At 40.2% G+C, this 27,907-nt stretch overlaps 1 protein-coding gene across 2 annotated transcripts; it reads left to right on the forward strand.

The window, feature by feature from the left end:
- The first annotated feature begins 1,984 nt into the window (after positions 1 to 1,984).
- On the forward strand, positions 1,985 to 23,188 carry RADX (RPA1 related single stranded DNA binding protein, X-linked). 2 transcript variants are annotated; one of them, XM_061598610.1, is made up of 15 exons: positions 1,985 to 3,142; positions 3,816 to 3,958; positions 5,555 to 5,747; positions 7,446 to 7,554; positions 9,307 to 9,398; positions 9,486 to 9,608; positions 10,750 to 10,857; positions 12,291 to 12,458; positions 13,426 to 13,586; positions 14,097 to 14,281; positions 14,703 to 14,762; positions 15,222 to 15,301; positions 18,111 to 18,407; positions 20,085 to 20,264; positions 21,395 to 23,188. In XM_061598610.1, the coding sequence occupies exons 1-15, from the start codon at positions 2,314 to 2,316 to the stop codon at positions 21,538 to 21,540; spliced, it is 2,874 nt and encodes a 957-aa protein (XP_061454594.1). In that variant the 5' UTR covers positions 1,985 to 2,313; the 3' UTR covers positions 21,541 to 23,188. The 2 variants fall into 2 exon arrangements, with proteins under 2 accessions (XP_061454594.1, XP_061454593.1); XM_061598609.1 differs by having other exon boundaries at positions 18,108 to 18,407; positions 21,395 to 23,187.
- The last annotated feature ends 4,719 nt before the right edge of the window (positions 23,189 to 27,907 follow it).

Here is a 27,907-nt window from a genome sequence, read left to right on the forward strand (position 1 = left end):
GTCCACGAAGACCCTCTGCAATTTTCAAGTGGTCTGTGGGGAGCGGGAGTTAGGGAACCATTGAACTACAGAATTTGTTCTCACAAGATGCAGTGATCACCACCAGCTTGGATGACTTTGAAGGAAGATTAGACAAATCCATGGAAGAGCTTGCAGGTAGAAGAGGTGGGGCAAGCCTCCTTCTGTTGCCAATTACTGCTGTTGAGAATTGTCACTCTGCTGATCTTGTATACATTGGACCTTTACACAAAAATGTAACTGAATTGATCTCTTGCATTTCACAATCTTTCATCCCCAGTGTTTACCATTTTCTGCTTTTTCTACTGGTGAATACAGAGAGAGAGCTCTCTTTTTTCTGGTAAAAAATGAGGTGCCAGTACTCATACCTTGATAGAAGTGCCATGGGTACCAGAACAACATGGTTGCCATGGGCAGCAAAGAGAGATGCCAGTATGTCACAACAAAAGCCCTGCATTTGAAGTAAAATGAATTTGAAGTGGGCTCTAGATCACCAGAGACTATGCCACAATGAGACATTGTAAAAGGATGGCTCTATAAAGCATGCTTTGATATTATTCTGAAAAAAGGATTACTGTAATTATACATGACAGTTCTGGTAGATTAGCTCATTTCACTTGTTTGTGGAGGAGCCATTTTGTGGATTATTGGAAAACTTAGATTCAAAACAATGTAGAGATGCAAGTATCAGCTATGTAATAGTCTTTTGTTAGATGTTATGGATAGGAGTCCTGAATTTGGGTTTTTTTAAAAAACTATTTTTATTATGGACTATTTAATGGTGTATTTATTTATTTATTTATTTTATTATACTTGCATACCGCCCCATAGCCGAAGCTCTCTGGGCGGTTTACAGTAACTAAAAACATTAAAAGAAATACAATTTAAAACAGATCTTATAAAAACAATTTAAAACACAATTTAAAATTTTAAAACAGTATAAAACACATGCTAAAATGCCTGGGAGAAGAGGAAAGTCTTGACCTGGCGCCGAAAAGGTAACACTGTTGGCGCCAGGCGCACCTCATCACCAAGATCATTCCATAATTTGGGGGCCACCACTGAGAAGGCCCTCTCCCTTGTTGCCATCCTCCAAGCTTCCCTTGGAGTATTTTGGATGTATTTTTCTTATTATTTTGTTTTATTAACTTTTTTTTAAGAAAAAAGATTTATACCACCCTTCAGCAAAGCTTCCAGGGCAGTTTGCAAAAACAAAATGAAATGCCTACATAAAATATAATAAGGAACACCATGTATTAAAAAACATTTTAAAAGCCTGTATATAAATAAAAAACTTGTTTTTTAAAAAAAATCTAGCCTTTCAAATACTACAAAACTATTTTAACGCTTTCTTAACTCAGTTATCTCCTTCCATGCTATTATGTCTAATGTATCCCTCTCAAACATATTCCAGAGGAGCTGTTAGTTAAGTGGGGGGGGGGGGGGATAAAAAAATAAAATTAAGCACCTCGTGGTACTTGAAGGCTGCAGTTCTATAGACACTTGGGAGTAAGTGAACTCTATGGGGCTTACTTCTGAGAAGACGCGTTTTAGGATTGCACGGGCAATTGCAGAAAGACTGGCAGGTTTGCAGGGCAACTCTACGCATGCTTACTCAGAAGCAAGTCCCACAGAGTTCAGTGGGACTTAGTGCCCCAAAACTGTACAAAGGACTGCAGCCTTCTTATGTGTGTGTGTGTGTGGGGAGTTTTCGAGCGCTAAAGAGGATTCGTCAGGTTAATAATCCGCGCATCTTTCTCAAACCGATCTTCATCGTCGTGATTATCCCCTCCCTTTCGACAGGATCCCGCCTCACCCGAAGACCTGCCCGTCACTCTCGCCTCTTGGCCCCGCCTGCCGCGCCGTCATTGGACAGCCCGTGACGTTTCCCCTTCACCTCCTTAACGCGAGCCGGACATGCCGAGCTTGGCCCTCCTTGCCGCACGCTCATTGGCCAGTTAGAAGAAAAACCCGTTACTCCCCACTCCCACCCTTCTTGATGGCGGCGGTGGTGGCTGGGCCCGGCAGGTGGCAAGCGGCAACATCTTCCTCCTGCCCTTGTCCGACTAAAGTCACTTAATATTTACCTCAGAGGTGGCGCCTTCTGCCCTGCTCGGGAAGTTGGGGGCGGGCAGTAAGAGGTTGGCGGGAAAAGGGAGGGGGAGCGGCGAAGCGCGGATGCTGCGTGAGACCAGGGAAGAAAAAGAATAAAATTACCTCGGGGGGAAGGGGAGAGCTGCAGGATTATTTGCGGGGCACAACAGCCCTTGTAGGAGAAAAGGAATTGGAGGGGATATGGGAGAAAAGCCGGGGGATAGGAAGACCGCGAAGGTTGTAGGGGAGGGGGCTGTCATTGAGGTTGGAGGCCCGAGTGGATCGATGGGCGCTGTGGGAAAGAGGGACACCGCAGCGCTCATGGATCCCCCAGGGGCTGAGGGCACTGAAAGGGTTGAGGAGGAGGCGGGGGTGCGGGTTGGGGGTGCAGGCACCCTTGGAGATAGGAGCAGGGAAGGGGCAGGGGGCATAGAAGGGCCATCGGGTATCCCAGGTGGGGCAGGTCCCCCAAGTCAGGAGTCCTGGATCCAGAGGGCATTTGAGCAAGTGTTCACGGCTTCCCACCTGAGGGTTTCTTTCCCGGCAAGTCAGCCGGTGACTGTGCTGTCCCTGGAGAGGTACATGGTTGGTGGCTCACCTCCCAGCACAGCATCTAAGCCACCCGCTACTAGCGCTGCCTTTCCTGCCCAAGCTGCTCCCTGGCAAACCTACTACTATGACGTGACTGTCACGGATGGTGTGTACCAGGAGAAATGCCACCTGGCCCCCAAGTTGAACTGCTTAGTACACAAAAACGCCCTTCGCTGTGGCCTACAGGTGAAAATCACACAGTGTTCTTACATGTACAATGAGAAGAAAATTTGTTATGGATTTCTGTGCATCGAACAGCTCGAAATCCTTAGGGTAACAGATGGCAGTGATGCTCCCCAAGAGCAGAAAGAATACAGTGAAAAACCAACAACACCACTGAAGGGAGGCAAAAAGCATTATCTTCCTTTGTGGAATAATGAAGATCCATATGGGGACATATGGGTAGAAAAGAAGGTTTCACAGGATGTCTGTGTGGATGGTAAGTTGGGTACCACAAGGGCTTGATCGTGAAGAGTGGGTTATTGATGATATGGGGATAATGCAGACGGGTTGGGTATGATATATTAGAATGTACCATTGCTGTTGTGGGATTCAGTAAATATGGCTCTTAGAGCTCAACATTGCAGTGTTTCAGGCATAATAACAACCCATGATTTGGCATTGTGTGAACAAGCAGGGAGGAGTCCAGGTCATAATCTGGATTGAGAGCTTGGTTACCAGGCCAAACACGAGCCACATCTGAGGGAAGGAATCATGGCTAACAAGTAGAGGGAGTGCATGAGTCTGAGGTGCCTCTGCTGGTTCAGGTAACACCAAGCTATGATGTTTGGTGTTACGTATTACTTGTTCAGGTACATTTTCGTGTTGTGTCACTGCATGAGGTCCCAAACTTGAGAGAGGCTGTTTGCCTGTTTGAGGCCTCTGAATCTGCTAAGGAATAAGCATGTGCTGGGTTGAGCAACTGCTGTGTATTTACAAAGGTTTGTGTGCTTCTGAGACAGCATGGAAGTATCCATATTAACATTAGGGATAGCTGTTGGTTGTATCAGTTGTTGAGATTAGTTTTTATTTGTAACTATTCCATTTGCCACAATACATTTTGTAATGGTAATCAATGGCGCTACTGAAACCAGCTCTGCTTGTTTTTCTAGAATCCAAACTAACATCTCTCTTTCATCTGGAGATGAATTGGAGAACCAAAATCAACTTCCAGCCTTTACTTGTTAGAATCATGCATAAAGCAAGATTAAGATACTATGGGAAACCTGACACAAAACTTGATATGCCATATCAGGTAAGAAGACTAAAGCTCTTAACACACTGAAGTGTACTATTGGATGTCTAACGCAATCTGGCATAGATACTGCTATGCTGAGAAACTTTAATTCTTCATAGAGTATGCTGAATCTTTTAGCAAACAGCCACAACTAAGCAATACAATTGTAAATGGTTACATAATAAGTTCAGGTATTTGTATAAGATAATGCTGGGTGTGTGTGTAACATATGTACACAGTTTATGTGCTCTGCCACCCTAGTCAGAGGCAGCATGCTTCTGAAAACCAGTTGCCGGAAGCCTCAGGAGGGGAGAGTGTTCTTGCACTCGGGTCCTGCTTGTGGGCTTCCCCCAGGCACCTGGTTGGCCACTGTGAGAACAGGATGCTGGACTAGATGGGCCGCTGGCCTGATCCAGCGGGCTCTTCTTATGTTCTTATGTTCTTTATGTTAATGTAATTTAGTTGTCTGTGCTTTTAAGAAAAACAAAAACTGAACTGTGTCAATGGTATCTTCTTGTCTATTTCACTGAGTTTGGTGGTAGTCAGAATTCTGTTCACCTTTGTTAGTCATATCTTGAAAGTTAGAATCATTATTTTGATATAGGTAGAAATGGAGACCATTTTGTTGATGAATATACTGCTGTGTTAAACTGCCTTTGAAATTCCTGTTTGCTTTTTGTGGAACTTTACGTTTATTAACCTTTCTTCAGTATCTTGAGCAAAAACACTTTCAAAGTAAATGTATTCTGAATTATAATGCCGCTTATTCTTAATTTTATTTATTATTTATTTATTTATTATTTGATTTATATCCCGCCCTTCCTCCCAGCAGGATTTTGCTGAGAGAACATTTGAGTAGGTGGCAAGAGTTCGCTATCCTACACAGCTTCCCATTACTATATCACTTTTGTTATTTAGGTTTGCCCCCTTTTAATGATGGTGTTTCCGTGTTACTCTGTTCATTACATAACGTCAACTTGCACAAGTCCATTCCCTTGCCACCTTCCATTGCTGTTTTCTGAGTCTGGAAGAAAGCCTTTCTCCCCATTATGTTGCCTTTCTCCTCATCTTCAGATCTCTCCATAACACTTGCTAAATGTGCATGGTGTTTCTAGGATTACTAAGCCATATGTTAAGCTTTCTGCTACCAATTGCACCCATCACCTTCTTTGCTACTACTTTATGAAGCCATAATTCTCTCTAACTTGTGTTCTCACTATTTTCACTCTGTTAGCCTTAACTTACACACGAGTCCTAAGCATGTTGACTCAAAAGTAAGCTCTGTTGATTTCAGTGCAGCTTCCACATTTAGAATTGCAAGTCTACAGCCCACTTCTATGTTTGTTTAGAAGTAAGTTCCACTGAGTTAAGTGGGGCTTTCTACCAGACAAATGTGCATAGGATTGCTGCCTTAGATTTTATAATCCTTCTTGATAGGAGCAATATTACTTCTCTTTCTCTGTCTCATCTTGCACACAATTAATGAACTGAGGGAAAATATACAGTTTAAAAAGTACAGGTCGGCCTTAGGCATTTAAAGCAGCATTTCAACAACAAATACTCTCATTCTTCCATGGTGTTAAAAGCATGCTACATATTCTTAATTCTTTTTAGGCCTATTTTGAAGTTGCTGATCATTCTGGTATGATGTCGATGGTGCTGTGGAATTCCTTATGCCCTGAATGGTATAATAGTATGAAGATTGGCACAGTGCTGCTGCTTGAACAATATGCTATTAAAACGAGTTACCCTTTTAAAACACAACCAACTCCTGGAGATTTGCACATGAAAAGATTCTCTTCAATAGGTTAAGTATTCCCAATATTAATGGTTGTTCAAAGTGTTAAAAGACAAAATCCCTTATTTTCCCCAGCCTACTCTAATTTTCACCTATTGTGTTCGACATTTTCAGCAATAGTAACTTCCAGTAGCTACCTGAAATGACAAAAATCTTTGAGATGTATGATTCATCATCTCTTGCTATAACGAGCACAATTAGCTTCATTTATTTTGCTCTACTATTAAATTTTAATATCTGACATGTACATAATGCATAGGTAGGAAATTGAAATGTTTCTTTGGGCAAGGAGAAAGATAAATGAAAACTATTGATGACTGTAAACCAGTTTGACAATAATTCCAATTCTCTCTGATGTAATAGTTTGTCAGATTGAGACTTTCTTTTTACAAACATCATATTTTCAATAGACTGATGAAACCAAGTTTCTTCTTTCTACAAGTGCTAATGGGTTCACATAATAATGGGGAGATAAAAAATAGTATGGGGAGGGGAGAAGGGCCAGGTGAAATTAACAAGGAGAGGTGCAAATTAAGCAATGAGAATTTCTGACTGAAGCTTTAGGCTTCCTGCAGCATAAATAGAATGTTCATGTAGTGTATAAAATAGCTAATTATCTCTTAAACTTGTAGCATTTTTTCTTAATTCAGCAAGTATTTTTGCTTTAATGTTGACTTTTAAAGGCCCTTGTTCAAGAACACTGGATAAACAAAAAGAGTTGTACTTTGTCTTGTAAGATGGGAGGGGAACCTATAGCCCTCCAGATGTTGTTAGACTCCAACTCATGTCAGCCCCAGCCGGCATGGCCAGTTGTCAGGGATAATGATGGTTAGAGTCCAGCAGCATTTGGATGGCCGCAGGTTGCCCTCTCCTGTTGTAAGATAACATACAACTCCCTTTGCATAATTTGAGTAGCATTGATTTGTTCACTTGTTTAAAGAGTAATATTGAGGATGAAATATTACTTCTGTCTTAGTACATTATTGCTAAGAATATGGAAGGAGTTTATGCATATATGTTTCAGCTGAATTTTCATTCATATGTCTGTCTTAACTCAGAAATAGATACTGGAACTATACAGCTCATGGGAAGACTCCCATTTACTAAATGAGACTGTCAGTGGCACTGACATTGGCTTTTCAAATGCCCAGTACAAGTCCCACCAACTTGATGTAACCAAATACTTGGTCTCACCTCCTATCTAGATAAGTACATAAATATTTATAGAATCATTGCTGGATACTGGAAAGTTTCTTAAGGATGTGTTCTCTTATTCCAGTATAAGGAGGAAAATATTTTTTTCAGCACTGGAACTTCTGCAGAGAAAAATCACTTATCTATCTTCAGTGTGCCAAAACTATTTCAATCTGCAGAAGAATCATTTCTTCCATTGAGGTATCAGCATTCTTCCCTTTAATATAATATCTTGAAATTAATTAATTATTTGGTTGGCAATACTCAAAGAAGCATCAAAATGGTTTATCAATGAGAAGGGCCAAAATAGGCAGGTATACTGTTCAGGAAGCTCCAAACATGACCCCATGTTTATGTGTTTATAAATTACTTGACCTATCCAAAGAGTTCAGCGAAAACAGTTTTTGTTTTACATAAAGGAATACCAGGACTACATTACTTAGGTAGCTAGTATCTCAGTCTTAGCAAAACACAGTTATTAAATATATGCTCTTATGGTTAATTCTTTTCTAGAAATCACTTTGAATGTTCGAGACCCTCCAACTAAAATTAACATCATTCCAGAAAATAAAGTTAAAGCAGAATGGAAGTTGCCTGAAGTTAAATATCGATTTATAACAAGGTTGGGTTTTTTTAATACTCTTTTTTATAGATAATGTTTTGTAACCATATACAAGACTGGAATCAATAATTTAATAAAAGGAAGAAGGGAGGGGAAAGGTAAAAGAGAGAAAATAAACTTTGTCATTCATATCTGCTTTTCCCCTCAAAGAAGCAGCAAACAACAAGGCAACAAAATAATACAATTAAAAATGAAATAAATAAAACATTTTAAAGATGTTCTTAATATTTTTAAAAGTTAAAACCAGTACATATCTTCAGAGCTAATAGTTTCAGTTTTCCCAGGAGCAGTATCTTTCAGCCATCAAATGCATTGGGTTGCTTTTAACTTCCAAGATGTTAACAGTGAAGGAGAGGACATTCCACAAATGGGGAACAACCACTGAGAAGGCCCTTTCACAGGTCACTGCCAACCAGGCAGACCCTGGTGGCAGCACTATCAATAGGTCGTTTCCTGTCAGTCATAGGCCCCAAGGTGGTTGATATGACGGAGTTGCTCTTTTATGTACTTAGGACATTGTATGCTAGTACTGACACTTGAATTGGGCCTGATAGCTCACTGGCAGCCAGTACCGCGCTTTCAGGACTAATGACATATGGTCCCATCAGGCTGCCCCACTCACCAGCCTAGCAGCTACATTGTCCACTGGCTGCAGCTTCCAGGCCATCTTCAGGAAAGGCACATTGTAGTAATCCAGATGGGAAGTCACTAGAGCATGGAAAACTGAGGCCAGGCTATCCCAGTCCAGGAAAGGCTGTTGCTGGCAAACCAACCTAAGCTGAGCATAAGCACTCCTAGCCACAAAAACCACTTGGGACTCTAGTGACAAGTTGAAATGAGGAATACTCCCAGACTATGAACCTGTTTATCCAGGAGGAGTGCAACCCTTCCCAGAACAAGTTGCCCACCTAATTCTTGGACACGGGAACCGCTGACCCACAGTGCCTCTGTCTTCTCAGGATTTGGTTTACTCTCCTCATCACTGTTTTCAAAACCTTCACAGTCTCTTCTGATTCACGTGAATTGTAGAGATAGCGGTGTGTCATCAGCATACTGATAACACTGTGCCACAAATCCCTGGGTGACAGCTGCCAAAGGTTTAATTTAGATATTGAATAGCATAGAGGCAGAATGGACCATCATGGGACTCTACAGCTCCAAAATCATGGGGCTAAGCAACAGTCTTCTAATGCAACTTTCTATTAACCATCCTGCAGGTAGAAGCAGAACCAGTATAATCTAGCACCTCCAACTCCCAACCCTCTTGAGTTGTTCCAGAAGGACACCATGCTCAATGGTGTTGGAAACCATTGAGAGGTCAAGGCAAACCACCAGGGTCAAACTCCTCCTTGCTCTCTCCTGCTCTCTAAATGTCATCAGTCAGGGCGATCATAGCTCCTTCAGTGCTAAAACTGTGCCTGACACTAGAGTGAAATGGGTCTAGATTGTCTTGCTTCTTCCAGGCATACATGCAGTTGTCTGGCCACCACCGTCTTGATCACCTTGCCCAGGGTGGTAATAGCAGAGCCAGGGTGGGAGATTTCTAAAACCTCTGGATCCTTGGAGGGCCTCTTAAAGAAGGACTGCATCGCTACCTCTTTCACGGTGGCAATCATAACCACCCCCCCATGCAGTGAGGCAGTAAATAATAAGCTATAATTCCACAGTCATCAGTACATTAATCAAGGAGATACTTTGAATACTCAGATATGATGTGCTATAAATATTACTCATACTTTTCTGTCTTTTTAGGTCAGAACTCAGTAACATACCAAATGCTTATTCCTGTGATATTATTGGACTTGTGCAATATGTAGGAAGAACTGAACGCACAAGAAAAAGAGGTTTTTTTTAAAGACTTTTTTATTCCTTAACAATTAGTTGAAACACATTTGCTTAAAATGTTCATCAAAATTTCATTGCCCTTGCAGATCATGGGGAAGACTTTTGGATCCAACGTTGGGTGCATGTTGTTGATGGGACCTCAGAGTTGCCTTTCATTCTGGAATTGTTTGCCACATCTCAGCCAGATATATTTGAACAAATACATCCAAGTACTTATTTTAAAAATATTCCTGCCATTTTTTTCTATCTTGTAATACTTTTTTTTTAAGGCTTGTTTTAATTTCAGACATCAATGATTAATACCATTGCAGCGCCTTCAAATTTCCCTTCCAGAACAGTACAAGTGAGAAACTGAAACTGTTTTTTCTCTGTACCAATCTCCCATGGTTTAGAAACATATATAATAGAAGCAAAATAAACACATTGTCTTTACAGTGGTGTAAATGCAGGTTTATTTTCCCCCCTTGTTTCTGTGGGGGGAAATGACATATATGAAGAAGACTGTATTTATAAATGTGTGTCTTAAACTCTTGATCAGAAGTTCATGGCCTTGTATTACAATCCAGATACTATGTTTAGGCATGTATTAGGATTTAGGAACTCAGCAGAACTTTTGAACGTTTTTTATCAACAGTAAGTTAAAAGTCCTAGAGGATGTGTAGAGTTGGGTCTAAAAACATAAGAAGACCTATATTGCATTAGCCTTAGGATCCATGTAGTCCAGCATCCTGTTTCCCACAGTTGACAGCCAAATGCTTCTACAAAACCCACAATAACTCTGCTGTTTCCACTCAGCTGCTGGTATTCTTTTGCATACTGTCCAGTTCTCTTAGGGAGCAGATAAGGTAGCAAACCTGTGTTTGGCCAGTACAACTTGAAACTACAGGTTGGGGGCTCACATGTTGGAATGTTCTCTCCAGAAAATATCCCTATACATAGAAAACTTTCATGTTAGGGAGATGCTTAGCTTACAGCATCTCTCTCTGACATCTAATTTTCTATGTATAGAGTTCTTTCCAATATAGTAGATATATTCAGTCATGTGAGACTCTTCAGGAAGTCTAAAATGATATAGTAACAGGTTTATCTCTTCATTTGCTCATTGTGAAAATTAGACCTAAGTCACTTTTCTGGAAAATCATTTGACTATTTGAGAGAACACCTGAGAAGAATAAAAGTTTTAGTTGGAAAGTGCAAATTATCATAGTAAAAAAAATCTGCCATTCATAGCTTTTGTTTTACAATCTGACAGTTGTTGAACATATCTAAATACTAAATAGAATCTGTGTGAAATAAGTAAATGTAACAAAAACATCTACAAAAAATGATGCAACTCGTCTCCATCTCCAGTGACATACTTGGTATGTACACAGATGAGGGTGATACGAGATACCACTGCGAACGGCTCCTGTATAACTTACCTGACAACTTCTAATGAAAGTCAAATGTTTATTACAGGTAAATAAACCATAATTTCATAACTAAAAGTGCAAACTGTAACACCACCTTCCTCTGCCCATGCACTTTCTAACCTGTTGTTGTGTTGTTGTTCCCCTTTTACTATGTGAAGGAACAGGACTTTTTGTGTTTTGTTTTGGATTGTAAAATGGTTTCTTCTTGCTTTAAAGGCTGGCTCACATAGGAAGGTTAAGAGGGTATATTTTGCTTAGAGGGTCAAGAGCCCAGCACAGACCCTGGCAATTAAAGGGAAATAGAAACTCAAGTAGGAGCCTTAAGTAGGAAACTTAAGTAGGAGCTGAGTTGTGGAGACAGAAACAAAGATCTGCAGAAGAAAGGACTGGGGAGGGGTTATGAAGGGATCCAGAAGTTGAACTGTGAGATGAACTGAGAGATGTAAAAGAAGTATTGGCTAGCTTATGGAAATTGTCTAGAATAGAGATAGATGACTGTTTATATCTCCTTATTAAGTGCCATACTGTTTTCCCCAGTCTTGGGGTAAGTTGGGCCAATTAAAGTTTTGTTTAGCACAGGCAGCCAGAGAAAAATAAAGACATATGTTTGGTAGCAGCAATGAAGTTAACAAGAGGGAAGGTTGGTTTAGCTGGTTTGCTTGCATCCCTTCCCTCTCATTTTGCAAACCAAACCTGTGCCATCACACCTTAGGACTTGAAATTGCCATTATACCTCCCAAGAAATCATAAGTTGCCCTCATTATCCCCTCTTCCTACATAGAACTGTGTTAGATAAGGTCAGTCCCAAGGAGCTTTGTTGCTTCTGCCTCTTAAGTGTTTCACAAGACTAGCAGCCTTGTCAGCTCCTATTTGATGTCAACAGTGCATTGCTAGGCACCACTTTCATACAATCAAGGCATTACCAGTTGTTTATATCCAAATTTGTATGTATAGTCTGTTTCTCTAAATTTGTAGCCCATAGTAGTTGCTTGATGTACTATTGCAGCCTTGGGATTCTGTGATTTGCATAGGTATTGGCACCGAGCACACCTGAATAGTCTGGAGAGTTCTGAATCTGCAGCAGTCTAACCAGGAATACTGCTTCTGTGGTTTTGGGAACTGAGCCACGGTCATAGAGGAGTTGTGTAAGGATTATTATATCTTTGCAGAAATACTACATTACCATAACATGCCCTTGTGTATGTGCAGTGAGCCTCTTAGGCGACTTAGAAATTGCTCAATTCTTCTTTCTCCCTGTGCTGTCTCCTGAAGCCACAACACCAGTGTTCCCAATATCATTTACAAATGCCATAATATTCTTCACAGAACACCCTGATAATGAGAACATATTTAATATTTTTGAATGAATTGTAGCATTACATTGAAAACCAATATGGTATAGTCAGTTATAAAAATTGCTGCTTTAATATTTTGATTCTTTTATTAGATTTTTCCCATCCTTTTTGCTTTTCTTAACAGGGTGGCACAAAGGCCAGCCATATACTAAAGATGCCAAAGTGAAAAGCTTTATCCAGTGGATTAAAACTCAGAAAGAAGCTTCTCATATGGAGAAAACTACTGTTGGTGGATATTATCCTTTCCCACCTGTCCCAGACACTTTTATGAAGTATTGTAAAAATAGTAAAGGTAGCGTGTTTCATTGTATATTCTTAGTCATGCTTGCCACTTTTTAATAGTTGTCTTAGTAAATGAAGTATTTCTATGTAACTTTTTAAATTACTTATCCTTTTTCATAAATTGTTTTTGGTTTTCAGTTACAAGTCTCACTATACTAAACAACAAGCTATGCAAATAACATTCATACACAAAACAATGGAGAGGAGGGATAGGAGATTTGGATGGGATGTTTATTGGCAAAGAAGAAAAATATCAAAATAGCAGAGCAACTCAGTTGACAAGGTTTCCAGGCAAAGATTTCTGTATAAGCTGACCAGATCTATCTACCTGTATGTGCATGCTCATGCACATGCGCGTACACTGAAATTTGTAATAGGGAACACACTGAAATGCCAAGAATGCTGTCAAGTCTTTATTCCATTGGGTTTAGTGGGAGGGTAATGCTCTTTTCAGTGCTGCAGTAATGTCTTTTGATCACTACAAGGGCCTGAAAGAGTCCAATGCGCTTCTGAAAGTTGCCACAATGTGGGGCAGAATCCAGTAATATATGTGCATCAGCAACACGAAATGATTCCAGAACAAGATTAATGTGGACATACACTTCACAATGCAGCTGAAAGGACAGATAAGAGTTTTGTATCCTAACCGTATAAAAGAGGTGGTTTTTACAACAATACATAATAGTTACAGTCAGCCTGAAATTATCTTACAAAAGCCAGTTAATTTCAGCTATTAATTTATTGCTGGAAAAACTATACATTCCTTTCTGTTGCATTTGCTTGAAACTATCTGCCAACCTGTTTTTTTTTTCCAGATGTATTGCAAATGAAAATTCCTCAGATGTTTTTCTGTGCCAATTTAAAAACAATATTTTAGCATTACATTCTTTACCATTTGAATTTTATGAATCCCATATTCATACTTTTTGGTGGTATTGTTTCTTTAAAACTAAGTTTCAGGGGATTGCTCTTTGCAGTTGAATCAGTTTTGACAACCATCAGTGAAATGGAGAAGGAGATTGAAAGCCTACACTACAGGGAGCACAAACGCATTGCTATTCAGGGGATTATTAGTGCTATAAGATATGTCAGCTGTAGCGATACATCTGAAGGTGCCTCAGGAGTAGAACCAATGCAGGTATGGTGCTTGAGAATTAATAGTATAGTACTCAGGATGCTATGATCATAATTACAATTGAGATCTTCAGCATTTGAATTCAAAGAAACTGCAGACATTGAATGCTAATCATTGTCTCTTGATTAGCAGTTTTTCCTTATTTTTGAGAGGAAGTAGAGTTTGAAAGTCATAGTTTAGGTTTTTAAAGTTTAAATGACTGGATGTTCCTTTATTAAAAAAGAGTATTTAGACTAATATTTAAACCTTTCTTAAGTGAATAAAGGAGTGGAAACAGAAACTGGATATTTTGAATTACATGGATTTTTTACAGACAGCACAAAAATTGTAGTAGATCATATTTGAAAGGATATGGCTATCCTATAAGCTGATCCTTCTGATTGTAGTATTGGAGTTGAATCTAGAGTGTGGATGTAGGTGTGTAAAATCTTTGAAGAATAGCTAACTGGAAATCATTGCATTAATTTGTTTTAAGTGATAGACAAGATATCTTCAATTTTTCAATTCCTGCAGATCAACAAAAGGCCATCATTTCAGACTACTGTGTCGGAATATGACCATGTTGAGGAAGGAACAAGAAAGCACCAGCAAGCCAAAAAAACAAGTTCTGTGCAGCTGTCACCATCATCTGTGCAGCAGCAGCAGCAACACAGAGTAACCAGAAAGCATCAAGCAAAAAGAAAGATTGAGACTGTGGAGTAAGCTGTTTCTGCAAAATGACTTAGGGCACAATCCAAGGGAATGCATTCTGGAAAAGATTTCCCAACCCTGTTCTAGGACTTTTCATTCTGTTGCAGGTCATGCATTGGCCGGGTTATGTTCTCCTCTGTAACTCTGTTATGGTGCAAGCAAAACCTACTGAAAAGTTGTTTTAAGCAAGTTGGGGACGTTGTCCAAATCTATTAAATTTATTTCTAAGGGCTTGTACTAAGGAGTATCCTCCCAGAGTTTTAAAGAGCTCCTTCTGAGCAACATGGCTTCTGGATAGGGCTATGACTCCCAGACCATCAGTGAGTAGGTGACTTGTCCTGTTGTGTCATCAAAACCTAAGAAAGTTATCATTAGAGAATCAATGCTGCCTACTAAATAAAATAATACTGGTTTACTGCTTATTTTAAGGACAAGAGGCCCTCCTCCTGAACATTCATATTTCACAAGATCAGCAAGCAAGAAAATAATGTAAGTGGCAAATTCTCAGTAACTTCTCGAATTTATTGGATATTACCATTAAAAAAATCCAGAGCTCAGGAGTTTGCCTTCTAAATGCAGGAACTTTGAGAGATGAAGTATTTAACCATTTCCTCCCATGCAGTTTCCTCAACCTGAACTGTACCTCTCCCCCAGAAGCCAAGAGAACTTTGGGGGTGGGGTGAAAGAGAAGGAAAATGGGGTGGACATAAAGGACTGAACATCCCTTCTCATAATGTCACTTACCCAATCAAGATAGTAGCACACATTATCCCAATGCAGCTGTTTTGAAGTTGAGAAAAGGAGCTGTGCCATGTCTTTATTGGCCCTGATATTAAGAATCGGTGACTGTTTTTGTCAGCAAAAAATAAGCAATCTGATGTCAGAATGGTGATTTTGACCAAACAATCTTGTCACCCTCAGTGACAATAATAATTTGGGTTTTTGTAGGTTGTATGAATTTTTGCAAGAAAATTCTCACACAAGAAAAGAAAGTCAAGAAGTGATGGAAGCAACACAACCCTGTAGAAGTATGTGTCTTGTTCCTTGCAAACTATACAAGTGTCAATTTTAAAATTAAATTAAGCCATACCAGCTAATTACCTTAGCAAAGTTAATATGCCCGCCTCATCTTTTATGTTGAGGTGATATGTTGTTTATGTAATAAGATTCTAGCTAAAGTGTTGGCTTTATATGTTGCTTAGCACCCTAGTGCTAAATATAGGAGGAGTAGCAACAGCACTGCTGAGTCAACCAAACCTTGCCTTTTAGTTGCAGTAACTCCTCTTACTTCCTGAGGTCCATATGCAGCTTCTGACTATGTGACAAGGCTGTACCTTCTTATTATGAGTAGAAAGAGATTTCAGCCAGCTAACTATATATGTATGTAGGAAATGTTGTAGCATGGATCTTCTAGACTCCCAGCTTATCACTGCTGCTCTGCCATATGGCACCCTAGGTTTTCATCCTAGAGTACAGCTGGCTTAGGATGAAGAGATACATTTTTAAAGCCAATGGCTGCTAGAAGAAGGGAAACTACTTTTTAGAGCTAATGCGGAGATGGAGTTTTTCTAAAAATAGTAAATTTCTCATTTTGAACTTTTATCTGCCATGATATATGAATCAATTGAAAATTATATAAAAAATATTAAAACACACACCTGTAGCCTAAAACACAATAGGGCTATGAAAATTAGCAAAGCAGTTACATTATTTTTTATTAGCTGTGTAGGTGGAAAATCAAATAAACCTGTTACATGTATTCAGGAAAACAACATCTGTTAAGTATTACAAATAACTGGAGTATATTATTTTAGTCTTTAATAATGACCAAGCACATCTAAACTATAGTGTAATAACTTTTAGTGTGAGATTATGCAGTTGGATGTTTGCAATGCCATTTTAATATTTTAGACTGAAGGATATAGGAAGTGTGTAACAAAACATTACAAAAAAGACCTGATTTTGTTTTACTTTTCATGAACCAAGCACATAAAGATTTAACATTGAGATATACAGGGTATTTACTGGTTTAAAATACTGTATTTCATAATCGGGCCTAAGGGACTGCACACCTAGAGACAGTGATAATGAATAAGAAGGATGTTATATTAAAATCTTTAATAGATATATGGATTGTATTGTGATGAGCATTACATATATGCCCAATACTTTGCTGCTAACATAAATAAGTGCAAAACATTGCTAAAATGAAGGGTCCCCCCCCCGCATTAGCAGGGCTTTTGATGCAAACAGTTTCCTGGGGGTTGCATGGAAATTTCTGCTAAAATATAGGGTGAAAACTTGGTTTTAGCATTGTTTCCATGTTAAACCAATACTTGATTTAACCCTGCTCTTCATTAGATGACATCACAAGTGGGTGGGCATGGTTTGAGGAAGATAACCTTGTGGGCCAACTTGGACCCCCAGCAGGTCAAGATTGGCCTGCTGGCTGGAGATTTCCCACCCCGGTGAAGACTCTAGAGAGCTGAAGAGCAGCAGCAGCAGCAATCCCCGTTTCCTCAAGAACAATTGGGAGCACACATTAAGGCTCCTGATTGTTCTTTTGCAGCCCTCACGTTTCTTTGCATATTATTTCATATTGGGTTGGGGAAAATAGCCTCCCAGGCCAAATTAGGCCGAGCAGACTGGCCCAAAATATATGAGAGACTTCCTCCTTCCCTACAAACCTTCTCAGGTATTAAGATTGGCAGAGGGGGGGCTCTTAGTAGTTCCACTGCCCTCAGCAGCTCAGGGGGTGGCCCAGGAGAGGGCATTCTCTATTGCAGCCCCTAAATTGTGGAATTTCCTTCCCACATAGTCTGACAACTTTACTGCACAGTCCTCAGCAAATGCTGAAGGCACACCTCTTGACCCTGGCCTTTGACACTTAAGATGTGTTTTCTGGACCCACCCTATTCCTGTGACTATAATTTATTTTAATTGTTTTTAATATGGAATTTTAAGTTCTTGTAACATGCACTGGGACCTGCAAGTGAAGGGTGGGTAATAAATATGTAGTAGTAGTAGTAGAAGTAGTAGTAGTAGTAGTAGTAGTAGTAGTAGTAGTAGTAGTAGTAGTAGTATTTGGTCCATGGCTTGGGGGTTCCTCATTCCAGTACTGGGGCAACTAAGGGACCAAAACTTTCCAGAATCAAGGGCCAGTAATTAGTAATCAGCCAAAGCAGGTTAATTTTATAAGATGAAAAGGAAATGTCCTTATTTAGAGAGTATAAAAAAATCATAATTTGAGAATTGGGCAAATTGCAGAACTCATATAAAAAGGGGAGAGTGTGAGATCACCCATGGGCACAGTGGATGATCAATCCTTCTAGTGATATATAAGATGATACTCCTGGAGCCACGACTGGATTCCAGAAACTATGATGAGTTGCCAGTCCCTAGCATCCATAATATATGAGTTGTTACAGTGCTTGGATTCAAAATAACATTTTTCCATGATTTGTTTATTTACAGAGAAAAGCTGTTTTATTCAGTTTTAAGAGACTGAGTATAGATTTAACATGCTTGTATTCAGATTTAAATTTTATGCAGCTATTTTAAACAAGAGAAATTTAAAATATGTATTTAAAAACAAAATGAAGAAGCCTGAATTTTTTAAAAACCTAAATTTTAAAATGAAAAATGGTTCCAATTTATTACACACGTACACTCAGCCAAAAAATGCATAGAAGACAGTTGGATATGAGTTCACTAACTACTTTGTAATGTTAAGGTTAAAGGGCAGAGAGTGGGGAGCAAGGAAGAGTGAACAAATAACCATTCTAAAAATTTTTTTTGCTGAGATTAACGATGCATTTACTATCTTCATATTAGCAGGTAACAAAGAAATAGCTGATGTGTCGGAAAGAGTTCAAACAGAGAAGATGTGTCATAATTCCTGGGAAAGTGGTCTCTGGACTGTGGTAAAAGACAACTTAACACAGCACTTGCAATATAGCAATGTTTTCCCAGAAAGTTTTCCTTGTAAATTTAATTACATGCATAAAGAATTGCTTATGCAACAATATAATCTTCAGGCAGCCAAATTCAAACCAAAAGAATGCACAGCAAATGGAGAAATGAATCACTTTGAAAATGCCTGTCCCCTTGAATACTATGAAGTAGCTATTCTTGGTAAGTAACTGCCACCTCTGCCAAAGCAGAATTCAGCATTCCATTGGGAAGTGTTAACAGTTTTGAGGTCTGAGTGTTAACAAGAATGGGTGCTGTGCACAGAGCTTAAGAGGTAATGAATAGTGTATGTAAACCAATGGTGATTTATTTTTTAGAGAGCCAGGAGTTGCAGTGGGGAGACTTGGGTTCAAATACCCACTTGGTCATAAAGTTCACTTGGTGATGTTGGGCCAATGACTATCTCTCAGTCTACTTCATAGGTTTGTTTTTAGGATAAGGTGAGCAGGGTAGGGAGTACCATGTATGTTGCTGAGCTCTTTGGAGGAAAGGCAGGATATAAATATTCTTAATAAACAGATCAACTATAAAGAAAATAGGCTAGGATCCAAAGACCTGCTACTACTCCTATACACTCAAGAAAAAAAATTGGGTTTGTGTTTTTCTAACAGCCAGCCTCCCATGCTGTATGATGAGCCATTGTTGAATCTGAGGAGAGTTTTGAGAGTAACTTGCAATATGGTATGATAGCCTAATGTTAAAAGGAAAAACTTACTAGGGTGTGAGTCGTTGGACTTGCCTGAAGTAACTCTTTGGACAGCAGCCATAGTATGTCTTTCTCAAACTTGCAGAGCCTACTGCTTGACTACATAATTAATGTCTTCCACATTTACAAGGAAATCAGCTATTAATTAATATGCCCAGCTCCTCAGTTTACTGAGATAATTTTAGATAGATTGCAGTTTCAAAATCTTAATAAATGCAGAATTGGACAAAGAGGAAGGGGGGAAATTGAACTAGGATGAATGCATTTATAAACATGAAAAATGACCAAACTATGGGAAAATAAGAGGGTAGAACATCTGAGTAGATGGCAGCACTTTAATACAACTTTGAGGTTATACTAGGTAATGAACTGAAAATGAGCTAACTGTGGATGATGTGGTTAAAGAGGGCCAGTGTAACCTTGGTCTGTATTAACAAGAGCACAATTTCAAAGACTTGAAGGGTGAGTGGGTGGGAGCGGGATATTATTACTTTACTCGCCACTGGTGATATATCATTTGGAGTATTTTGTTCAGTTTTAGAAGGATATTGTTGGAAATGGTTCAAAGAAAACCTGAGGGCAAAAAAAAGGAACTAAAAAGACAAATCATATGAGGAGTGACTGATGAAACTGTCTATGTTTACTGGGCTTCATATGTTGGTCCATGAGCCACGAGTAGGTCACATCTCAAATTTAAGTTGAATCACACCAGTAGCACTGCCACCATTTTCTTTTGAGATTTCTTTTTTTTTTCTTGTGTAAGAAACAACTGTTTGGTAGGGGATGAGAAGTAACGTGTTTAAACTACACAGCAATTTGTATTCTACATTAGGGGGCAATTAAATAAAAAACTGAACGGTAGATTACCTAGAAATGCAATGGATTTTTTCCTAGAGATTTTCCATGAAAGGTCTGGGACCCTTTGAATAAAGATTCTGATGTTTAAGTTTCTACAGTCTATTAAAGACTATCTTGCCAAAGAGTGGACACTAGAGCTTGGATGAGCAACTTTCCCGTGTCCACATGATAAATATTTTGACTCAAAGTAGCCTTTGCTGACAGGATTGTTGAAGACAATTAACTAGCTCATTAAGATAGCTGGTAGTAACAAAAAATAATCATCTCTTGTACAGGCATAAATCATGATACAGCTGTAGATGTTGCCTTCCTGCCTGTATGTTGTCCTGAAGATTCCCATTTATTTCGAGCAGAAGATTTACCAAATGATCCAGTGTTGTCTTACACAAGCGGTATCTCATGTCAACGGGAGATCATTAACAAAGAAGGGCTTTCTGAGATATGTTCGCTTTCCGGTATGGTTTTGTAGATTATATTTATGGTTTGTTATAACTTTTGTCATATGTTCCAAAGTAAGCAAGTGTAGCTGTAAATGAGGTCTGTTGGTAAACCGACCTTGTTACATAACCTTTACTCTAGAATTGCCTCCTGGAAAATTGGGTGTTGTTTTTTTACAGGTCAGACTGGGGATTTTGCTGTTGAGTACAATTCATCTAGGCTCATTGCAGTGTTAAGCAATATACATCTAAATGAATTAAAATATCTCCTCCCTGAAGAGATAATGTTGTTAATGGTGACTCTTCTTTAGTTCTCCCACCCTCTTTTATTTTTTTTACATTTGTTAATTGGCAACTAAATAATTGCAATAGGCAATAAAATGCCTGCATGCTTAAATGAGCATATTTTCTGCGGAGGTGTTTGCCTGTGTAAATGTGTCTGCAGAAGAACTGGTTTTGAATATTTGACCGACAATCTAATAGATGATTGCAAATTATTCTTTTCTGCTTATTAGTGCCAACTTTCCTTATGATTTGTTACCTCTCCAGATATGTGGGACAAGAGGGAGCTGGAAGCCTTGTTTATTGTGTCAATCTTTTGTTATCCTAGATTTTTATCTTCAGAAACCAGTAGTGTACCAATATGCCAGGGGTCAGTAGGTAACATCCTCAGCTCTAGCAAGGCAGAAGCACTGGAATACTTTTCTTAAATCGGGCAATTGTTTTTTATTTTATTTACTGCTTTATACCAAGTTTCTTAAGTATTTTCTACAGTTAAGCATTCCAAACAAGACTGAAATTTCCCCTTTTTTACAAACATCAAAATGAATTGAAATTCAAAAGACTTCTGTCCATGCTGTGAAATTATATGTATGAGGATCCATCCAGTGATTTTTGTTCCCTAGATCATACACAGGGGATGAAGTTTTCTGTGAAAGTTTTGCTTGCCATAGTGTTGGAAGAAGGAAGGGACAATTCTGTCCTTTCCCCATTCTAGTTTACACCCCTTCTGGGTTAGAAAAGATAACTGTTTAATGCTAATGCTTTTCCTGGATTTGTAACAGAGCCATAGTGTGACTTTATATACCACATTATAACATTAGTTTTCAATACTAATATACATGTTCACTCTTTGTGTTTGCCACTAGATGAAGTTGTAAAAGCAGCTACTGACCTGGAAAAACAACATGTCATCTGTATCCTGGATATCTGTTCTTTGGGTGAAGATAAAATTGAAGTCTTTCTTAACAAAGTGTATAAAATAACAGACATTGATGTAACAAATCGGACATAATTTAATACATTAGGTTTGTGGTGTTAAACTGAGGAGAGGAATAAACTTGCAACACAGCATCTTTATCCTGCCATTGTTCCAGCAGAAGAACTTGGATATTCAGCAATTACATTGTAAAGGATGGTTCCTGGCCCTTTGTCCCTGAGAGCATACTTTCCTGTGAAGAGTATATTGGCACACATTGCATCCTCAGTTCAGTTGTGGGGTGCTACAAGTATTGTTCCTTAACCTTGACTTGAGATGACAAAAGAAAAACAGCAAATATATCAAGTGGTCAGATCTTGCTCTGTGTTGATGGAAACAGAGCATGTCTAGAAGATAATGTCGCATCAACACCACTCATTAACAATCAATAGAAGGATAGAGGGAGAGGCAAAGGAAGTAGGAATGGACCACAGAGATGGTCCTGCTTCCTGGAGACGGCTATTAGTACCTAAATGGAAGACTGCACCACACTTTGCTGTGCCAATCAGTCACAGTTACACTGTCGGCTGATCTTTATCAAGAGCTACACTACCTGGAGACTTAATGTAAAGGTGGTACAGGCATACCCCGCTTTAACATACGCAATGGGACCAGAGCATGTATGTAAAGTGAAAATGTACTCAAACTGAAGCAATCAATGCATGTATTGCACTGCAATCGCCACTAGATGGCAGCGGCGTCATGCCATTAAGTGTCCGTAATTGTGAAGCACGTGTACGTTAAGCGGGGTATGGTGGCATATGGAGCATGTATGTTACAGCGAGGCGACGTTAAGTGAAGTGACGTTAAGCGGGGTATGCCTGTATATAAATGTTGAAAGAATAAATACAGTAAATAAGTTGCTCTGCACCCAAAAATTGCCAGCTTTGAACAAATCATCATTTTAAAATTCAAATGAGAAATAGTAATGTTGCTTCTTGTAGAAAAAGAAATGGTGTTGCCCTTGGAACAGAAATAGTATCCTAGGCAGATATGGGGAATCCTCAGTCTTCTCCATTTCTGTCTGGACCCTTGCAACTCCTGTAGAACCCTAATAATGATCTTTATAAGAAGGCCTTGTCAGCTAAATGTATTCATAGGGACCCCAACAGAGAGGAGAGGAAGAAAGTGGAAAGGAGCTATGTGCTGTCAGAAGGGCTCCATACAGCTGAAAGTACAAAGGAAGAGGAAAAATTTGTATGTGTATTTAAGAGTTTGGAAAAGTTTAGCTATTTGTTCCAAGTAATTCTTCCCAGACTTTGTATCTAGCATTGCACTGTAGCTGTGATACTGAAATATCATTGATACTTTGACTTCGAAACTGCCCACATGATGTATTATTTTTGGATATTTATTTTTTCTGTTCTTTTCTATGTTCAATAAAAATGCAGCATTGACAGTTTTGAACAGGCAAAAGCAAAGTAGAATGTGTGTGTGTGTCTTTCTGTGTGTCCATGCACAGAGACACTGCTTAGTTGAAATAGTCTTGTATGTTATGAGTGAAAGAATTAAATTTCAAGCTAGCACTTGAGGTTGAGGAGGAGTTGCTACAGTACAATAGATTGGACAGCTTGGGAAATCTCAGCAGGAGCAATTCCTCTGAGGTGCCAGTGTTTTGAGTAGAAGCAACATGCTGTCACCTTTCCTTAGGCACTTCTTCCTTGTGAGTACACTCCATGAGGCAAAACAACAAGCCTGCCCAGACACTCCAGTCTTTTTCAGGTGTTTGAAACAAGGTGGGTGGGAACTGGGAAGAGAACCTTTTTGGTAATGGCACCTCACTTATAGAATACAATCCCTGGGGGACCAAGAGAGAGGTTCGCCTGACACCTAGTTTGATATCCTTTGGGTGCCAATGACCTTTTAATTTTTGATATAAACATGTTTTATCCAATCATTTTGTTCCATTTTGATTTATGTTGCTGTTTTTCAGATTTTGTTGCTTATTATGTTGTAAGCCACCCAGAAAATGCTCCACACTGAAGGCCAGGATATACATTTTTAATATAAAAGTAAGGTCAAGATATTCTTTTATTAAATAACAATCAAAGTGCACAATGCCAGAATGGTTGTATGGGTTAATGGACAGACAGCAGGGAGCTGGCATACATACATTTATGTAAGCTTCTTTGGCTCAAATTGTGCCTTGGGCTCCTGCTGGGAGGAAGTGTGGGATATAAATCAAATAATAAAAAAATAGTAGACATTAAGAAGTCAGAGGAGAGTGTAAACCCTTTAGTACTCCATTAAATTGGTTTGGGGAGGATGGCCCACCCATGGTTAGTTACCCTGTCACCATGTACCTTGAGTCACCTGTTACTGGTGTCCTAATCTCAGCAATCCTATATTTCTGTACTGTTGTGTTAAAACATAATAGTGAGAGCTTAGGTGTTGATATGCAGCACCAGTAACAGCAAAAATGCAGTGGCAGGAGGAGGAGGAGAAACGGAGGTTGCTTGCTTGGTGGGAGAGGCTTCATAGGCTTTAGTGGCTTGCAGGCTGCTTTTAAAGGAATGGGTGTAACACGGGTCTAACCCTCTTCTCACAACAACTAAGATGTGTTTTAAATAGGAAAGTAATGTCTCAAATGTCTACCATCTTCATTATTGATACAATTCGATATATTTTTACTCTGTTGACTTCATGGAAATGGAAGCTAGACTTCCACATTAATGTGCAACTGCTTAAGAAATGCCACAATAGTGTTACACTAGACAAGCTCATTTAGTTAGTTAGTTAGTTATTTGATTTATATCCCGCCTTTCCTCCCAGCAGGAGCCTAGGGCAGCAAACAAAAGCACTAAAAACACTTTAAAACATCATAAAACAGACATTAAAACAAAACTTTAAAAACATTTTTTAAAAGCTTTGAAGATATATATATATTTAAAAGGTTAAAAACATACTGTTTTTTTTAAAAAAAGGTTTAAAAGCATATTAAAAAGTAATTCCAGCACAGGTGCAGACTGGGATAACGTCTCAACTTAAAAGGTTTGTTGAAAGAGGAAGGTCTTCAATAGGCGCCGAGAAGATAACAGAGGCACCTGTCTAATATTTAAGGGGAGGGAGTTCCACAGGGTAGGTGCCGCCACGCTAAAGGTCCGTTTCCTATGTTGTGCGGAATGGACCTCCAGATGAGATGGTATCTGCAGGAGGCCTTATTTGCAGGACGCCCTCATCTGTACAGCGCAGTGATCGACTGGGTATATATGGGACAAGATGGTCTTTCAGGTATCATGGTCCCAAGCTGTATAGGGCTTTGTACACCAAAACTAGAACCTTAAACTTGGCCCAGGAACAAATGGGCAGCCAGTGCAATTGTTTCAGCAGTGGGGTGACATGTTGGCAATACTCTGCCCCAGTGAGCAGTCTCCCTGCCGCATTTTGCACCAGCAGCAGCTCCCGGACCAAGCTCAAGGGCAGCCCACATAGAGCGCATTACAGTAATCAAGCCTAGAGATTACCAGCGCGTGGACAACAGTGGTCAAGCTATCCCAGTCCAGAAACGGCCACAGCTGTTTTACCAGCCCAAGCTGCTAAAAGCCACTCCTAGCCACTGAGGTTGCCTGGGCCTCTAGTGACAAAGATGGATCCAGGAGCACCCCCAGACTACGGACCTGCTCTTTCAGGGTGGCTGGAGCCACTCCCTTTCGCAATGAGGTGTTGACCACACCCTGGATACACTCGGTTAAACCCCCTTAGCAAGCTTTAGTAACCCAAGAAGGGCAAGGGTTGAGAGGACACATTGCTGGCCACATCATCGCAAGCACCTCATCTACATCATCAGGCCTCATCAACTGAAACCATTCCCAAGAAGTTGCAGCAGACGTTGCACTGGACACCTAATCGGGGACCACGGTAGATATGGGTGGGGCATCAAGACTGCTATAGAGACAAGCAACTTTTCCCTCAATAAGTCTTGCAAACAATTCACAGTGGGCCTCTGAAGGGTCTAAAACACCAGGCCTTTATTCCACTTTAGACAGTAATGGCTTTCCCCAAAGAATCCTGGGAAGTGTAGTTTGTGAAGGGTGCTGAGAGGAGACTCCTATTCCACTGACAGAGCTCCAGTGGCCAGAGTGGTTTAGCAGACAACCCCTGTTCTGGGGATTGTTACTCTGTGAGGGGAATAGGGCATCTCCTAGCAACTCAACACCCTTCACAAAATACACTTCCCAGGATTCTTGGGGGGGAAGCCATGACTGTCTAAAGTGAATTAAAGGTCTGATGTGGATGTGGCCAGGGACAGCTTTGGTTTAAATTTGGGTAGAAGACTGAATGTGCCTGCTGTAGAATAAAAAGGTGGGGGAAACCCTGAAAAACGATACTGTTCACAGTGTTTTCCTTTTGAAAAGGGGCTTTCCCTCTGCCCAGTGGTGACCCACCCAATCCCCTCCTCCTTCCTCCCTGCCCCTCCCCCAGGTCAATTTCACCTATCCTAAGTATGATTGTATAGGAGTAAATCTCACCGAACTCAAAAAGCAGGCAAATGATCAAAACTGCCCTCCTCCCTCCTATCCCCTTCCTCTTGCCCCTCCCCTCCCCTCCCTCTCCCTTTCCAATCCCCTTCCTCCCCTCTACCCTTCCTCCCTCCCCCTCCTCTACCTCCCCCTTCCCCCTCCTCAGGTCAGTTTTATCCATCCTCAACATGAGTGCATGGGAGTAAATCCCATTGAACTCAATAAGCATGCAAATAATCAGACCTGCCTTTCCCCTCCCCCTCTCTCCTTCCCCTCCCTTCTTCCTCCTCTTCTGCCCATTCCAGCCCTCCTTCCCTCCCTCCCTCTTCTCTTTCTCCCCTGGGGTCAGTTTAACCTATCATAGAGTGTAAATGCCACTGAACTCAATAAGCATGCAAATGATCAAACCTGTCGCCTCCCCCTCCTGCCTGCTCCCATCCCCATCTTCCCCTCTACCCTTCCTCCCCTCCCTCCTCTTGCCCTACCACTGCCCTTCATCCTCCCTCCCCATCCCCTGTGGTCAGTTTCACGTATCCTATGCATGATTGCATGGGGGTAAATCCCACTGAACTCAATAAGCATGCAAATAATCAATCCATTCTCAGCAGATTTGCACAGGATCCCATTTCTTACGGATTAAAAAGCAGAGAAATTCACTAACAGGCAAAAAAAAACCCTTGCGATTTAAGAACATACTTATGGACAACAGATATTTCTATCAAACTTTAAAAAGAAGGAAAATAGGGCAGCTATAGTGAATGCACCTGAGGAGCAGGAGACCTGACCTCCTCTCTGAGATGTTGTACTGCCCTACAAATTTTTAAAACTGCAAACACAATTTGGGTTGGTCTTTCACAGCCCAATCCACTTCCTGTGTAGCTTGGAAGAATTTGGTGCCTCTGAGCATATGGTGAGTGGTGGCAACCATCTAAGGAGTAGGGGCCCCAAAAGGTCAGTAAATCCTGAGACTAAAATTATCTAATGGCACCACCAGGTGGAAAAAATATGCAAGGCTTCTTAACTTTCCTAAATATAAGGTGCATCCACCTTCTTTAGTTCTTGCAAAACCATAAAGCTAGATAGTTTATTCAGAATGTTTTATCTCCTGTTTAATTGTGCTCTTCCCCCCACCCCGACATGGTCGTTTGTCTCCTCCAGTTGGGACGACTTGATTTGTAGCTTGCTGATGCTTTCCTAAAGAAAAGCAAACATTTCTATCTCATTTGGAGCAGAGACTAGCCACAATGTCCTGCGAAATCTTTAGCCAAAATAACCTTTTAACAAGCTACTGTGTGGATGCAAAAATAAGAGAGGGTGTGACATGGTACGAAGGAGAAATGAGTCAACAGCAGTACAAGGGGTAAAGATTACCTACACACGTTCTTGCCTTACTGCTCTAGCATCAGCCAGTTTATTCCCCTGAGATAAGTAAACTGAAATGGAGGTGACGCAACAAAAGATCTAATGATCCTGGGAGGAGTGGTGTTGCTTACCTGCCTTGGATTGTAATTTCAGACCACTGAGAGAAGCAGCGGACTAACAGCAATTGAAAATATCTGCAAACACTTTGAATCTTATATGTAAATGACCAAGCAATGAAGCAAGGGAGAAAATCCAGCACTCTCTGCCTTCTGGTTCTTGCTAGCCTGTTGAGAGCTGCGCAGGCTATTGGGATCAAAGCCAATATTAGTTTCTTTTATTTCAACACCTTTAACAATACCACCGAGAGTGACAGGTGCGAATGTGGCCAGTTTGGGGCGGACTCTCCTGTGGCTGACGCTCACGGACTGATGGTCATTCCTAATTCCACAAACCACCAAGCTTGCACTTGGAACACTGAGTTTGCCGCCACCGCATCCCCATGGGTTGCACTGATTGCAAGAGGCAACTGCACTTTTACAGAGAAGATCAACCGTGCAGCCGCACAGGGTGCAGAAGCTGTT

The sequence above is a fragment of the Rhineura floridana genome, chromosome 16 (genome assembly GCF_030035675.1).
Source record: "Rhineura floridana isolate rRhiFlo1 chromosome 16, rRhiFlo1.hap2, whole genome shotgun sequence".
NCBI classification, from domain to species: Eukaryota; Metazoa; Chordata; class Lepidosauria; order Squamata; family Rhineuridae; genus Rhineura; species Rhineura floridana.